Raw genomic sequence first — 17136 nt, 5'->3', positions numbered from 1 at the left:
AATTAATAATAAAATCTTTAGATGCTCCTGCATCAGGATACCAACTGACGCCGGACGGGATAGCGATTATCCCGGGGGCAATATTGAATCCATGGGTTCAACTGTGAACGTTGGAAACAATCTTCTAAAACCTGTTAATTCGAAAGAATAACAAGAGATAGGAAAATAAACGGCATGGCTGAAACTTTTATTAAACCAAAACTTCTCCTCCTAAACATTAACTCATAACATGTTTATATAGACCCAAACTCTAAGAAAGATTCCTCGTAAAAAGGAAAATTTCTTAATAGACTTAATCTTAAAAATCCTAAACGAATTTAAAAAAAATCTAAAATAAAAAATAGAACTTTTCAATACTACTCTAAATATCAAAAACTCCAAAAGTAAAAATTATCAAAATTAATAATAAAATCTTTAGATGCTCCTGCATCAGTAGTTTGTCGAATGAAGCCTTACTTGACTATAAAAATGCCGAACTCCATCACAACTCAAAACCATGATGCATTTCAAAATGAGGAAGTGGAGATACATTCAGTTGATTTACAGATACAATCGACATCCCAATTAATTGTAGATGTAAATGTCACTTATAAGGAAATAGATAATGAAAAAATTTATGTCACTTTATGATATGACTAATTTTTATCCAAGTACTATAATATTTTTTGGCGTAACACAACATATATACTCATTATTTTTTTCCTTCTACAAAAGATGAAAAAATTTATAAGGTCATGTTTCTAGTTTATTTCTCAAGTCATTGTCATAAACACATTGAGAAAGTCACGCTGAAAGTGTTAAAATAATAAAATAGTAAGTTTCACAAAAGAGATGTTTTTTTTTATCAACTTGCAGAAACAAGTATAATTAGCTTATTTGTGCTCAACGATGTCTCAAATTTTTTTTATAATTTTATCAATTGAAAATTTTTTATTATCAAATCTTTAATATAAAAATTGAATTAGTAACTTTGTATCTTACAAAACTCGTAAAACTAAATTTTATATAAAAATTTATTTTTCAAAAACTAATATTTATTTTTTAAAAAAATATTAAGATCCCAAATATTTTTTTTCTATCTAGAGTCTCAAAAATGATGACACACCCTCCTATCTAAGCATTTCAGACGATTCGTTAAGAATAATAAAAATAAATTATTTCTTTCTCAAATAAAAATATTAAGAAGTGAGTATAAATAAAATATTAAGAATAATAAAAAAGAGAAAATTCATGAATTTGGCTGAATCTTCTTCCCAAATCCAACACATTTCCAAGTCACTTGCAATAAGTATATTGATTTATCTATAATTAAACATTGTTAGTTTTCTGAAAATATACTATTTCTTAATTTCTAACTTATTTTTAATACCCAAATTAATTTGGGTATTTTAGTTATTTATGAAATTATATATGATTATTTATGAAATTATGACAATGTTCAGTAGATTTTGTTTTGATCTAAAGTTTATACATATATATGTAAAAAAATCCAATAAAATGGAGTTCAAGGATATTTAGGGTATAAAAATAGATAAAGATAAATACTCACAAGAACTATGAGAGAATGATCGATATAGTGATAAAATAGACCAAACAAAACGATCAAAACTTGAATTTCAGTTGAGATGAATATTTTAGAGGTTGATCTCTAAGTGTATATAAGTTATGCTCTTGATTTATCCAATTAGATAAAATTTGGACACCTGAATTATTATTAAAAAAACTAGAAGAGAATAAGTAGTTGAAATGACTATTTTTTTTGGCTTTCATAATCCAACTCTTGCCCAAAATAAGAGGTATTTTACTATTTTAGACATTCAAACTCTTAAATTTTCCTTCATCTTCCTCATCTAAATGGAGAATGTGAGATCTAAACATTGTGAAATATTTTGTCTCTGATTTTCCTTTTAATAAAAGGAAAGAGAGAAAACAAGTTTTAAAACTTTACTGATATCATCAAAGCACTAGAAAACATAAACAAAAATTAAAAAGAAAATTTTATTTGTGAACTACATTATTGCAATGAGTTTTTTTATCTAATTCAGATGGAAAACCTAAAAAAATTAGAAACAACATCTCTGAAAATTTTCCTTCCCTTCTATCCTATTAATCCCATCAAATGCATATATCGATCGAATCACAGATATTATAAGATATAACACTAACTTTTATAGAAACTTATAACAATAATTCTTACCAATATAATTCCATCACAAGAAGAAGAAGATAATGCTGCACTCATCATCAGTTCACTGCATGCATGCATATGGGCTTAAACCCTAAAGCAAGCTCCCTCTCTGCAAGTCTTCATGCAACATCATTAATCATCTCGATTACAAGAACAAATCTCCATTAATTAATAGTTTAATTATAAGTTCAGCATTCCCTACTTATATATAACCTTAATAATCTCATAATGCACAGACAATTAAGCATAATTATGCACACACAACAATTCCTGGAACATGCATGACAATATATATAAACTCACCCTCATTTTCAACTAATCTCGATTAATTAATTAATTAATTGCTCCACCATTCCCACAGCTTCTCCGAGATCATTGGCAGCGACATGGTGAGCTGGTTCACCGGAGTCAACTGCTGTGGCTCTTGTGGAGGCACCATCATCAGCCCTTGACCTAGCTGCTGATTCGGCAGGTGGTTCGTGAGAAGAAGACCTTGGTAGTTGTTGATCTCCATGGAGTTGGAGGAGTTATTAGGGTTCAGTGAAGTGCTGCTGTTTTCTTTCAGCGACGTGGCGGTGCAGCTGCTTAGGGTTGCGGCGCCGGGGAGTACTGGTTTTGCAGAGGAGGAGGACGACGAGTGCTTTCTGTCTAAGAATATTCCGGCGCCGGCGGATGCAGGGGTCTGGCAGTTGTCTTCTACTCCAGCTCTCTTGTAGACCCGGCAGAGAGAGATCTCAGTCTGTGAATGAATCAAACTTAAACCCTAATCAGATCGATCTCGATCTGAGACAAACAAACAAACACTTAATTACCTTTTGATATTGCACCGTCTCACTGTGTGGCAACCTGTACTCGTTCATGATCCAGCTCGACCTAATCCCCTTGGGCGCCTTCCCGGAGTAGAACACCAGCGTCTTCTTCAGCCCGATCTGCCGGGCTCCATTCTCCGCCCGAACTATCCGGTCCGCCCCCGTCGCCTTCCAGTAGCCCGACAGAGTGACCCGGTTAGGCCGGTCGCCGTTCCGGTACTTTCGATCCCTCGGAACGTAGAAGTACCACTCCTTCTCCCCCATCGTCGCAAAAACTACATAACAGATATAACTAATTAACTATGATTGATCATGATCGATGTATATAAACGATAAAGTACAGAGAGGTAGGTAGCTAGATGGAGTCGTCGGAGTGACCTTGGAGGTCCCAGGGGTCGTAGCGGTAGAGGTCGAGGAAGGGGATGAGGTCGACGTTGAAGCGGCGGCCCTGGACCTTGCGGCGGAGGTAGAAGTCGATGAGCTCCTCCTCGGTGGGGTGGAAGCGGAAGCCGGGCATCAGGAGGTCGTGGTCGTGCCTGTCGTCGGCGGTGAGGTCAGCCGGCGGTGCTGCTACTCCAGTACTGGTAGCAGTGATCATGGCCGATCGAAGGGAGCTGCTGCAGCTAGCTGTATGTGTGGGGGTTACTCGTTGCGGTGACCCTAAACAGATGCAATCCCGGAAATTAATACTACTGCCCGATCGACTATGATTTTATATATGTGTGTGGAGGAATTATATTATATATATATATTAAAAGTAGAACGGCTTCACCTCTTCAGAAGTAACTGACTGGCCTCAGTTAAAATGAAACAAGAGAAAAATTTTATATATATAGATCTCCAAGTTTTGATCTAATTGATAATTGATGGAGAGAGAAAAAAAACTAAATGCTAAATTTAAAGTACGTAGTAATATATTGGAGTTGATGGTGATGATGTAACACAGTAATATAATATGAGACTAGGTTAATATTGTATGAGTTCGGATAGAATAGTAATTAGTTGTGATGGAGGTCATGGGGTTTTTTGAAGTCTAATAGAATTTCAATAGATCAAATGCAGATGTAATTAGATTTTTTCCTAATAGTCAATCAAATGCAGATGCAGATGTCTCTAGGTTTAACTAGATAAAATTGATTCCAAATAACAAAGATAATGTCTTAAAAGTAACTAAATAAAGGTTTAATAGTCTTAAACTTCTAACGATGTAAAAGATGAAAATAATCCTAATACAATGATAAAAATTATTTGGAGTCTCTGAAGAAAGTTTAAATGATGGCCTAAGATTGGACTGTTATGAGTTTTAAATCATTTGTAGATTTTTGAACGAGTTTCAATTTGATATATTATAAGTCTCATGGTTCAATTCGAATCAAAAGTTATGGTATTTCAAAGCTTGGATCCACTACATCATGACGACTTCTTCTTGTGTTATTGTTGTCATATTTGCTTAAATTCACTATATCAGTTCACCTCTAAGGCTGCAAATGAATTAAACGTTCATGAATAAATAAATATATATATATAAAAGGTCAATAAAGTGGATAAACTTGAATAACTCATTAAATCTAAATGAACCAAGTTCAAACTTATAAAAAGGAAACCAAGCTAAATTTGAACAACCATTTCAATTACTTAATTAATTTCAGACTCAGCTTAGATTGATTCGGCTAGCTTATATCAAATAAGATTGAATGATATGAAGTTTAGTTTGGCTTGGCTCATTTATTGCCTTAGACCACCTTCACTTGCGCATTACTTTGTCTCCGCACACCACTACACTGGTTTACCTTCACTGCTATATCACTCCATCTCCATACACCACCGTGCCCATTCACTATCTAATGTGGTGAGGAAAATTAGCACCACGTGACATAGTCAAGTTAACAGTCAATCTGAAGTCAAAGTCAAGACGAGCTTGGATCAAGTCAAGCCGAGTTCAAGTCCAATCAAATCGACTTCGGATCAAGTCGGCCCCTGATAGAAGATCTCAAGTCAATTCTGTCTGAGCTGTAATAATGTGATCTGCCTAAATTAAAATTTTAACTCGACTCAACAGTTGTTAAAGCATATGTCACAAACGGATACGGTTGTTGAAGTGCCAACCACTAAGAGAGGTGTCCCTCGGTAAAGAAAGAAAGAAGTGTGTTATTTGGAATCAGGGTTATCCTTTTACTTTCTATTTAAAGGTATACTGATTGTAGCACCTAATAAGTAATTCATTTTATTTTCTACTCTTTACTATTTAATTTGTACTCTCTCTATTTTCATCCTAGGTCTAACTTAAACATCCAAAATGCTTTGTTAAGATTCATCTTGGCCTCCCTTCTAATCTCCTTTAAGCCTTTTCATATCTTTATCGGATCGGAAGGATCTTCTTGCTACTCGACGCTCTAAAAGCCGACTTGAAGGAAATCGGTCTGTTAAAATTCGACCTGAAGGACGTTGGTCTACTACAATCCGACTTGAAGGAAGTTAGTCTATTAAAAGCCAACTCGACTTGTATCCAGCTGGTCGAAATTATTTGATCATGATTACTTTTACTGAGTCATCTAATCCTTTGATCTAGACCGAATCATCATCTAAATATACCAGTGCCAACTTTCATTGATCAACTTTGTCACTAAAACTTCCACTTATTTTACACCCCTTTTTTTTGTAATATACATTTGTCACTAAATCCATTTTAAATTAAGGAACACTTTGTTGCATCTACTGTACATGCTTACTTAATCAATGATTAATAACATTAAAATGCTAGCTCTTAATTTGTGAGTACCCAAAAAAATAAACAACTTGGTGCGATCAAGTTTTACGTACTTTCTTCTTCTCTCTAATTTCATTTAATTTAAGATCTATAGATTGGAAGTTTACCCTTAATTTAGTCCAAATTAACCAAAGCATGTATAGTGTTTCAATAGAGATGATTCTTGGATTAGCTAGCTCGTTGTTTCACCAGTGTGAAAGAACTAGGGTTCAAATTCACAATGTTGTTTAGAAAGAAAAAAATGTTTGGATAACAATCAAAGTCCCACATAGGAAATATATGGAAAAGATCCTGCGGTTATAAGATGGAAAATATCTCATTGGTACGAGGCATTTTAATTTGGATAATATCCAAAAACAAAACCATGAGGGCGTGGGTCTAAAGTGGACAATATCGTACCGTTGTGGAGATATATATGGATTCCATCGGATCTAACAGTGGTATCAGAGCAGGTCCATGTGGTGGGAGCTCTTATTAAGGGGTCCGTTGGGACCGTTAAGAGGGCAGGTCCGTTGGGATATGTACCAATAAGAGGTCTGTTGGGACTGTTAAGGGGGCGGATCTTAAAGAGGGGCTCACAGTGGTCCTTTGTTTGAGGGGTAGATTGTTGGGATAACAATCACTCTTATTAAGGGGTCCGTTGGGACCGTTAAGAGGGCAGGTCCGTTGGGATATGTACCAATAAGAGGTCTGTTGGGACTGTTAAGGGGGCGGATCTTAAAGAGGGACTCACAGTGGTCCTTTGTTTGAGGGGTAGATTGTTGGGATAACAATCAAAGTCCCACATAGGAAATATATGGAAAAGATCCTGCAGTTATAAGATGGAAAATATCTCATTGGTACGATACCTTTTGGATAATATCCCTTTTAGATAATATCCAAAAATAAAATTATGAAGATAGTGTTCATTGTTATATCGAGTTTCGGTTCTAGGTGTGCTAGTTGGACCTTGCGGCGAGCCATTATGTATCCAACATCGATCGATATCATCTTCCTTTAGATCTTTAATGATGCATGATTCGTTCCCTTAGATTATTCTCATAGATTAATTCGGTACCAATCTAAAAATTAATAATGAGACATGAATCACATGGAAATTAAATTACTACTAAATAAATTTGTAGCCATTAATTTTTTGAACACTTGAAAATAATCCCATGTAATTTTCAATATATATATATATATATATATAGTCAATTTAATTTACCACTAATTAATTTTTATAAAACTTGAAATTTCTTTCTTTAAAAAAAAACAAAATAAAAATAAAAAAATAAAAAAAATGATTGCGATGGTATATTAGTTGTCAATTTCCAATTTTGAACTAAGTGAGGTTAATTATAATGACAATATATATATAAGAGGTCAATTTAGAAAGTGAAGGATCGGGATTATACATCTCTCTCGACATTAAATTCGAAGGTTAATTTGGACAGAAGTAGTAGCTTCTCGACAGAATATTAATTAGTTCATTCTTAATTCATATAAAATATTAATGGTAATCAAATCTATGCTTCAAGAAACCATGATACACACGGTATTACGACGTCATTTAATTGCATGATATATATATACACACACACACTTCCCATATTTTTAATTTATTTTTTTTTTCATTTTTTTATCAATAGGATAAAAGGGTATTTGGGTGAATATGAAAGTTAGAGGTGTGTTTTAGGTATTTTTCAAAGTTGGATAATTTATTTGGTAATTAAATTGTCAAAAAGTGATGATCATCTTAAAACCAAATTACTTTAATAAAGCAATTAAAGAAAATTTTCCAAATTACTTTCTTAAATTTTAGATTTTCCACAAGCATTGTGTCTCGTTAGATTTGGAAAATAATTAGGCGAGATCATGTAAGAATGAGAATGGCATTTTACTATAATTTCTCAATTTACCTCCTCACAGATGATTATGGGATTATACGTGTGGGATCGCTGAGGTGGCGGATTCCACCTTTTGCTAAAAAGAATGACATTTTATCTTTTCCGTAATGGCCAACTATAGCTTTCCGATTTATACTCTCACAGATGGTCGTAGGGTCAATCGTATAGGACTACTGAGGTGACAGATACCTTTTACAGCAAAGAATGACATTTTACTAAACCATATAAGTAATTTCAGAATTATCTAAATCACACACCTAACTTTTATAATATCAAATCTCATATCGTATTTTTGAAATATCCTTCTTTCTCTCTAAGTCCATCAATCAATTTTGTTCAAAATTGGCCGTCGATAATTAGGACTTCTCTTATTCGAAAATATCAAACTTTTATATTTTTGAATGACGTGGCGTGTAGGTCCAAAACTAACTAATAAACCTAAAAAACTCCTAATTCCTTCCAACTAAAATCAATATACTTCTGAAAATCTCCTTAATATATCTATATTTTTAAATCTGAATTCAATGGCATAAATTGAGAACAGTAAATTTTTTAATTAGTAGAGTAAAAATTAAAGATATACTCTCAATTTTATTCATTGCTCTCAAATTAAACTATCAAATTTAATTATATTGGAAGGCATAAATACATTAAGAGGATTTTTAAAAATATATTAATTTTAATTTAAAAGGATTTAAAATTTTTTAGATTTATCAATCAATTTAGAGGGCGAAATTGATTTATAAAAAAAAAAGAGAAGTATTTTAGAAATATGATAGTAATTTAAATTTAAATATTATAAAAATTGGGTACTGATTTAAATAATACCAAAACTTAACAGTAAAATGCCGAAATGAAAATAAAGGCACTAACGGACAAAATGGACAGCACAAGACAGTGCAATTACGACGACCTCAATCTCACGAACAACATTAATTAGGGATTAGTGGGCCCGCCACAGAATCCATGCGTACATCACCAATGCACGACTCTTGAGGCGGAGATCGACGGTTGGAAAAGGAAAGAGGTGGAGTGGGTGGGTGGAGTGGCCGCCACGCTGTATTTTTATGGGCGGCATCGATGTTGACCGCAGTACTAATCGCCGTTGACTTCGAGCGCATGTTTGACCGGTTTTTGTCGCTTGGTTGACTACGCGGATGAAATCTAACTCTTAGTTTTAGGGCGTATTTACCGGAGTAGATTTATATTTAATAACCAACTTTTTATATATATTTAATTTTTATCATCTGATTAATTTTAAAAATGACCGTATAAAAAATTTTCACTATTGTGATAAAAAATAATAATCTCACACCGGACCCCTTTAGTACCATCTCAAACGATCTAGAAGAAAGATAAATCATGAGAAACTTCACACAATAACCTACTATATGAGAGAATGAGACAATCAACGAAACATTCCACACCAATTAGAATCGTCCTCTTGACATTATTACGATAGCTTTCATGTAAGAACTATATGAAATAACCCGCAGAGACAAGAAGAATAATCCATCCATTGTAACAAAAAATGATACTCTCATCCTAAGAGCCTCTTTAGTACTATCTCAAACAGTCTAAAACAAAGATAAATCATAGGACCTCAAATAACCCAATATAAGAAAGTAAGACAATCAACAAAATACTTCACATCCATTGAAAATAAATCCCTAAACCATATTATAACAACTCACATGCAAGAACTGAGGATAGAATAATCATTGATCCAATAACCCTATATAAGGAGGTAAATCAAGACAAATTGATCCAACGAAAAGCATTTCACATCCGTTTAAAAACCAACTGAGTCCCAAACAAAACATAATTGGAAAATTAATAATCATCCATGCTAATACATCACATGGTAAATTAATAATAAAAGGAAAATGAAAAATTGATGTCGATAATAGGCATGGTAAAAACGAGCGACGCAAAAGTTTTATACCGAATGCTTCCAATAGATTATACAACGCCCATATTTACATTATAAAAAAAATCGATTAGCCATATGGCATCATGATCTCCATAGAGCACACAAATCCACTTGAGGACCATTCAAAATGCCTGGCTGGCTGATGGTGTAGTTGTCTTCTTCCTCTCAAAGAAGAGCAGCAAACATTGCAATCTCTATGAACAGCCAACATTCCTCGTCGAACAATCGCTTATGTTGCTGAAAAGGAAACCCGCAAGTCATATGAGAAGGATACTACTTCATGAGAGAACAAGACTAGTTACATTATATTGCGCTTTGTAGTGTAGATTGTCTAATTGGTTCGGCGGGACTAGATCGGGTCAAGTTTTGTTAGAAATACGACTAGCCCAATCTTATGTCGAACCTTTTCACCTGGATGGATTATAGAGATGTTGAACACGAAGGAATAACAAATTGAACTAGCCTTGAGAAAAATATAAGAATCACCTATTTTAGAACTTCAGTGCATACCTGAGGTTGATACGAGAAAAGTAATGGCCTCACTACCCAGGCCTCCTACCAAATGGTGTCTGATTTTCCTGCTTGTAGGTTGTATAAACACAAATCATTTTTAAGGAAAGTTTTGATATTCAACAACAACTAAGTTTGTAAATAATCAAAATCGTGCGAGAAAATAATTCTCAATTTTTATAACCTGCAACATTTGTTGGATGTGCCAATGCATTCTTGATGGATCTCCAAGATTTTGCTGTCCAAAATGGCTCTGCATACATAAATCTTTTTCCTTAAAAGATGAATTCCAAACTATCGATGAGCATACTACGATAAACAGATATAATCATGCTCCCAAAAAAATACAACAACCTAAGAAGAGAAGTAAATATTAGTTCTAGCATCTATGTTACGAACCTGCAATGGAGGGCCAGTTTGTAGTTGATTGCCTAGAGGATGCTGGTGGTTTGTTTGCAGTCCATAATGGGCACCAAATCCCAAGTCATTTTGGTTGACTTCTTCCTGGGTAGACAATATTACAATGAAAAATGAGAAAGAAGAGATTGTGGATAATAAAAATAAATAAATAAAACTAAAAAAATGATAAGTAAGCTAGCAAATAAAGAATTGTTCGGTAAAAATAGTAGTCACCATTATATCAATCATGCCATGTGTCCTATCATTGGTGCCAAATTGAGCAGTAGTTGATGAAGATTGAAACAAATTACTCTGGTGCCCATCAGTTGATGTCCTCAAAGGGTCCTAATCAAAGTAGAGAGTTTGGTTAATAAACATATATTAGGCACACAGAATACAACATTACCAAAGTACCTTTTTGCCATTTGAGTCATTAACTGGTTCTGCTTCACATTCTTTCCTTTTCTTGGGTGGGCGTCCTCTTCGCTTAGTTGAAACAGAATTAGAAGTTTTGTCACCATCAATGATACCAGCCAGTGATGCTGCATGATTTTCATCACTTCCAGTCAACCTAGTAACAGAAGACACAAGCCTGTTGTGCAAATCCTGAAACGTGTTATCATCTAACAGAGATCTTTCCACTTCTCTAATTAACTTCAAAGCAAGCTGGTACTTCTCATCGGACACCATGCCCACTTCAACAAGTTGAAGGCAACGCAAAGAAAGAGAATCATAATGTTCAACCTGACGATTGCCATAAAAGTCTTTCGAGGAATGCTCCAAAGCATTCAAAAGCTTGAAATCCTTTCTCCAACGATTAAGGATGTACTGAGGTGGAACCTCATACACTTGCTGCAAACTTAGAACTGACAAAGCATGTCTGCATAAGATCCCTGTGAACTGAAAGAAGCCACATATACATTGCACCTGAAATTCATCAACATGGTACAGCACCTCATAATACTTGGCATTCTCTCTTTCAACACTTCCAGTGTAGGAACATACTCGTACCTCAAACGTAGATAGAGAGCCGTCAACCTTTACCAGTGAAACCTGGCAATAAAGAGCTGCCTTTAACTCATTCTGGAAAATTTCAAACATGCTAAGTGTGTATATTTCAGAAAGTTGTTGCTCCATAGGAGAATCTGATACCGTAATCTGGCTCTTGTGGTATGAGTCAAAATCTGCTTTTGCTTCCAACTCATATTTGGTTTGCAAAACCATTTCATAATTTTCTAAAAATTGCTGTAAAGAAGTTTCAGGATAAACGAACCCCTCAAAAAAAGGACTTGCACCCTTTTCGTCGAGTGTAGTGGACAACCCAGCCCAAAACATATCCTTCAGATAAACAGGTGCCCATAGATTCCGATTTTCATATAAAGAGTTCAACCATTCATTAGCCTCAAGTTCATATGTTTTAGTCAGGTTCCTCCAGCCTTCTTCAAACTCATCAACTTTTAAAGAATTGTGTATTAATTCAGTCATGGCCTTATGAATTGTCTTACATTCTGTATGTTCCCTTAACTTCTCAGGAATACTTCTACTTATATCAAACAGACAAATTCGATGGCGGACTTCTGGTAATATTTTGGCAACCACACTTTGAATAGTCTTAGATTGATCGGTGATGATAGCATTTGGATAGTGCTCCGACATACATGTCAGCCAGGCCTTAAATAACCACAAGTAGTTTCCAGGGGTTTCATCAGCAAGTAAACCACAGCTTAACAACACTTGTTGGCCATGACTGTTTGACCCAATGAATAGAACAAGAGGAATCTTGTATTCATTTTTCAGATAGGTTGAATCAAAGTAAACAACATCACCATAACAATGATATGCTGATCTTGACCTAGGATCAGCCCAAAACACATTCCTTAAATGACCTTCCATGTCTAGATCCAGCATGTAAAAAAAATTTGGATATTTGGTCTGCATCCGTGCAAAAAACTGGGAGATGGCATCCTTGTCACCTTCTGCCAGCTTCATTTGCCCATCATCAATAGAGTTTAAGAATTCCAAACCAACATATGGTAAGTGCTCACGTCCTGCAGCTCGCACGGCAAGATCTTTAGTTGCTCCACTAGACATATTTTTATAGCATCTAAAGAGGTGAGCCTCTGATGGATTAAGTTCATGGTTGTGTTCAAGTTTAGCTTCAACTACATGCAACAAACCATCACCCCATAGTTTGGCGATAAATGCAGCTTCACAATTTGTCTTTGTTGATGGCCTAGATTGATGGTAGCATGCTTTTGTTTGTGCCTTGCCCTCTTTACTGCACACAAGTACAAGTCGTCGGCAAAGTCCATAAGTTGTAAAAGATGACTTTTTTATAGTAACACCAAATCCCGTGCGCATCGCATATCGTTTATAGAAAGTGACAGCTTCCCCATAGGAGCTGAACACCATCCCCAAATGAGGCACGCCATCATCTCCTCCGGTCACCAATGGTAATTGACCATCAAGTTCAGCCTTATCAATTTTCCCCTCAACAATATCATCCTCAATAACTAGTTCTTTGGCCTGAATGATTTCTCCTTCAATGACTGTATCAGTTTCCATACTCTGGAAACAACTACAAGTTTAGCCTGCAAAATAAGAACAAAGGATGCTGGCAGCGTGGACTTGCAGAGTAACCTGCAGCAAGAAATAGAAATTCTATTTACAATGTACCAGTTGTGAGATGTAATGTATCTAGCCGATATGCTTCATTCCCCCATGCTCATGCAGGCAGCTCCCTCCTCATCATACATAACATCTAAAAAGTATCACTATCCTTTACAATCATTTCTCCTCCCTATGCCCCACTTCAATGATACAACGAACAATCAGAACAACAGAAATTCCTCGAATTTGAAAAAAAAAGCAATATGGAAAAAATATTTTTAAAACTAAAAAAAGATTTGCGTCTAAAATCAAGGACGCATGAATGTACGGAACCAAAGAACATCTACGCAAACAGACAATGATGCGAAAGATTAATTTTTGATCTTGAAACTCGAGGATAGCATGATCGAATAGCAAATGCAACACCTTGGTATATGCTCATGGCAACAGCAGCATCGGGCAAAAGAAAAGGAAAAGAACCTGGATGAGATCAAGGATCGCGAAGGGACAAACACTTCGATTCGATCGATTCAAAGCCAGTTTCTTGCTCAATCAGGGAAGATAAGAGAATTTAGGGTTCATCCCGGCGAGAGCGAAGAAGTGGGCTGCGATTGTTATTGGCACCCGACCCGGAATACCCGGACTTCTCACCCAGTCGGGTTCGTTTGGGTGTGCAATTTACGGGTGCGATTACTGTTTGCGGATTTTTGTGTGGCATGTGAAACCCGCATCCGCACGGCAAAATTCCAACTAAATCGTGTTTATAACGGTACTCTCTGTTTACTTTGACGGAAGGTAGGATGGAAATAAAACATAAAAATTTTATGCAGAGGAAAATTCTTCACATAAAAAAATTACACAGAATTCTCATTTAAAAAAAAATCTCCTGTACGTAAAATCTTCCTCCTCATTTGAAACTTTAGAATTTTCTTTTCCTTTATAAGTTTTTAACATATGGTATATATAAAAGATGCTACAAAATGAAGTCATTATTCATTTAGTTCTTTGGCCATTTGTTGAATAAAATTCATAAAAAATGTGTGTAATATCTTGAAATGTATGATGGTATTCGGAATTGGGATTGGCCTATTGAGAAGCGAGAGTTGAAGGTGTCTGGAATTCTGTCCTGTTCAATTTCTGTCATACAAAAATTTTACAGGGACGGAACCTTTCCAAGCAACCTACATCTTCAATCAGCCATGTGCTTGATTGATAAAGCAAGTTCTTGACCAATCGAATCACACCTTGATCGAAGCATAAGATCGTTGGACTCTTGTGTTGGTATTCAGGATTCATACAAAAGAAAAACTAATTATGCAGCGGAATTAATAAATTAGTTGTACGTTTCTTTTTGAGATTGTATGGATGATTGTTCGTTACCCGAAGACCTCTTGATCTTCTGTTGTATTCCTCTCCTCTTCTTAGACGTCGTGTGGGCGACAATCTACCAAGACAAACCACCCAATCTTCTTTTTCTCTCTTCCAAACCGATGGCAATAAGAAAAGGAAGAACTTATGGTTGAGACACCACCTTCTCCTCTTCCTCTCTTCTTCTCTTCCTCTCTTCCTTTCCTCTCCAAGCCACCACCTGTCCTTTTCTCTTCTTCTTGGCTTTGGGCGCCAACCCTAGGGGAATCAAGGAGGGGAAGTAAGGGGCGTCGGCCCTAGGGGAGGAAGCAAGGGCGCCGGCCCTAAGAGAAGAAAGCAAGGACGTCGGCCCTAAGAGATGAAGCAAGGAGGATCAACAAAAGGGGCGCCAACCCTACGGGTTAGAAGAGATTATTATTCATCTCATAGCACCGCCCCCTCTCCTCCTTTTATAGCCTTGCCACTTTAGGAAGTTTAGAAAAAAATAACAAAATTAACAAAATTTTATTGGATAATAAAATTAACATAATTCTATTGGATAACAGAATTAACAGAATTTTGTTAGATAACAAAATTAACATAATTCTGTTAGATGGATACGAGATTTTATCTAGAGGCTACAACAGAGACCTAGAGGAGGAATTGATTTAGGTCTCCTGATGGGCTTGGGCTTCCTGTGTTTTGCCTAAACACCCAACTTAAGTCCATCAATAATAACATATACCACTAAAGGATTATTATTGAACTACCGCACCAATCCCATATTACAATATGAGCTCCTTTTTATTATGAGTGCATTAATTTCTCTGTGTTTAAGATATCGTATGCCCGTCAATTAATTAACTTTCAATTTCAAAAGTAGTACCACTCAACTTTATTATCATGCGGACTAAGTCCACCTGCAGGGTTTACATGATAATCCTTATGAGCTCCTCAAGGGGACATCATCAGCCTAAATAATTAGGACACAGATTCCTTCAATAATCAACAATATACCATATAAATAGTATTATTTTCTAACTCATCGGACCTATTGATTTAACGAATAAATTTCACCCTTTAATAAGTTAAAGAAATAAATACTAAGTATATGTGCTTGTTATTATATTGAGATTAAGAGTATGTACATCCATAATAACAGAGATCTAGTTCGATTATATATTCAGTATAAATCGAACGATCGATCTCAAACGGTCCTACTCAATACACACAAAATGTACTAGTATAATTTTATAGTCAAGATAAACTAATATCAATTACACTACAACCGTTCCAATAGTTTGTCACAATCCATCTTGGTTGTGAGCTACTATTTATAAGTTATAAGGAACTGATAACATGATCTTCTGTGTGACACCACACACCATGTTATCTACAATATAAATTAATTGGATAACTGCATTACATATATAAAGAATATAAAATATAAATATTTGACCAAAGTGATCCTCATTTCAAAATAGATGTTCATATAAAAACTAAGCTTATAGTATACATCCCAACAAGAGTGACCACTCGAAAAATAATCTGAGTATCATCATGTGTCCCTCGTTCAAGTCAAATTGAGGAATGAAGTTGAAACAAGTATAATTAAGTATGTGGCAGCCCGGTGGCTATCAAACATGCTTTGGCGTAAAGGGCCACCCTAATTAAAGGCATGCTTGATTGAGGATTATTGTTGATAACTTTAATTATTTACCTAAGGTTATGATGTTTAACCATGTTTGGTTTAATAATGAATGATTCTTAGGTAATGGAGCATGCCCGCCATGTTAGCAAATGTGACATGTAACTCGGAATGTAATTACTTTGGGAAGTGTAAGGGTTTTCATAATTATGGAGTTAACAAAATTTTTTTTTTTAATTATCATTCGAGTTTTTTTCCCATAGGCTGGAGGCGGAGAAGTCACCAAAGAAATGTTTTTTATGTAATTTGGAAGACTGTCTCGTCTATTGACGATGGAAAAGAATGATGAGAAGGCGGATGACATAATCGTAAGTGAGGACCTAGAGGGCAACATAATCGTAGTCGTCGGTGTCTTCTTTGCCCCTCAAGACTTTCTCGTTGATGTCTATTTCGCTGTCGTCCTTGTCGTCGTCACCCTACTCCCCGTGGCTGCATGAGCTCAAGTCCGACAAGCACGACCTCTGCCTGATCCACCTCCTCCTCAACTATGCCAACCAGGTTACCACCGACAGCCTCGACCACTCCAACACCTTCCTAGAGCCGATCACATTATTGACCGCCCCAACGATAACGCAATGTAGCACATTGCCTCCCACTTCTCCGAGGCACTCACGCGGCGCGCCCTCTACAAGTGGTCAACCTCTACCACACCCTCAACTGCATTCACCCCGTCGCAAAGGCAGCCACACCCCTGCCAATTCTTTGATCTTTTCTCCTTTCTCTACATCTCCTACGTCGTCTCCAACCAAGCGATCATGAATGCGATGGAGGGGGAGAAAGTGGTGCACATTATCAACCTCAACGCCTCCAACCCCACACAGTGGCTCTCCCTCCTCTAGGGGTTGAGAGTGCGGCCCAAGGGCCAGCCGCACCTCAAGATCACGGCATCCATGAGCATAATGAGCTACTCAACCATATCGTCGTCTGCCTCTCTGAGGAGGTCGAGTGGCTCGACATCCCCTTCCAATTCAACCTA

The 17136-nt window shown here is 36.1% G+C and overlaps 2 protein-coding genes across 5 annotated transcripts; both read right to left on the bottom strand.

The window, feature by feature from the left end:
* Positions 1-2441: 2441 nt before the first annotated feature.
* Positions 2442-7864, bottom strand: LOC141827203 (NAC domain-containing protein 35-like). Its single transcript, XM_074714442.1, has 4 exons — positions 7843-7864; positions 3376-3657; positions 3001-3272; positions 2442-2927 (listed from the first exon to the last, which is right to left on the bottom strand). Exons 1-4 carry the CDS (start codon positions 7862-7864, stop codon positions 2526-2528), a joined length of 978 nt encoding a protein of 325 aa, XP_074570543.1. The 3' UTR covers positions 2442-2525.
* A 1767-nt stretch (positions 7865-9631) lies between these two features.
* LOC141827484 (protein FAR1-RELATED SEQUENCE 6-like) lies at positions 9632-13695 on the bottom strand. Of its 4 annotated transcripts, none has more exons than XM_074714744.1 (8): positions 13532-13695; positions 13172-13305; positions 10910-13086; positions 10730-10840; positions 10496-10600; positions 10281-10349; positions 10097-10164; positions 9632-9997 (listed from the first exon to the last, which is right to left on the bottom strand). In XM_074714744.1, exons 3-7 carry the CDS (start codon positions 13058-13060, stop codon positions 10129-10131), a joined length of 2472 nt encoding a protein of 823 aa, XP_074570845.1. In that variant the 5' UTR covers positions 13061-13086; positions 13172-13305; positions 13532-13695; the 3' UTR covers positions 9632-9997; positions 10097-10128. The 4 variants fall into 4 exon arrangements, with proteins under 4 accessions (XP_074570845.1, XP_074570842.1, XP_074570843.1 ...); XM_074714741.1 differs by having other exon boundaries at positions 9632-9823; XM_074714742.1 differs by having other exon boundaries at positions 9632-9823; positions 13586-13695.
* Positions 13696-17136: the final 3441 nt, after the last annotated feature.

The sequence above is a fragment of the Curcuma longa genome, chromosome 4, assembly GCF_044706935.1.
Source record: "Curcuma longa cultivar G26 ecotype Majalengka, Jawa Barat chromosome 4, ITB_CL_G26_1.1, whole genome shotgun sequence".
Taxonomy (NCBI): Eukaryota; Viridiplantae; Streptophyta; class Magnoliopsida; order Zingiberales; family Zingiberaceae; genus Curcuma; species Curcuma longa.
This window is presented reverse-complemented; position numbering and strand designations above follow the sequence as displayed.

Excerpts from the sequence above, each read along its gene's own strand:
- LOC141827203 (XM_074714442.1), bottom strand. The coding sequence starts at position 7,864 with ATGTCATTCTTTGCTGTAAAAG. Across the intron at positions 3,273-3,375 it reads CGACCCCTGGGACCTCCAAG|TTTTTGCGACGATGGGGGAG; the intron begins GTCACTCCGACG and ends TCTGTTATGTAG. Across the intron at positions 2,928-3,000 it reads AGACGGTGCAATATCAAAAG|ACTGAGATCTCTCTCTGCCG; the intron begins GTAATTAAGTGT and ends ATTCATTCACAG.
- LOC141827484 (XM_074714744.1), bottom strand. The coding sequence starts at position 13,060 with ATGGAAACTGATACAGTCATTGAAGGAGAAATCATTCAGGCCAAAGAA. Across the intron at positions 10,841-10,909 it reads ATGACTCAAATGGCAAAAAG|GACCCTTTGAGGACATCAAC; the intron begins GTACTTTGGTAA and ends TACTTTGATTAG. Across the intron at positions 10,165-10,280 it reads ACATCCAACAAATGTTGCAG|GAAAATCAGACACCATTTGG; the intron begins GTTATAAAAATT and ends ACCTACAAGCAG.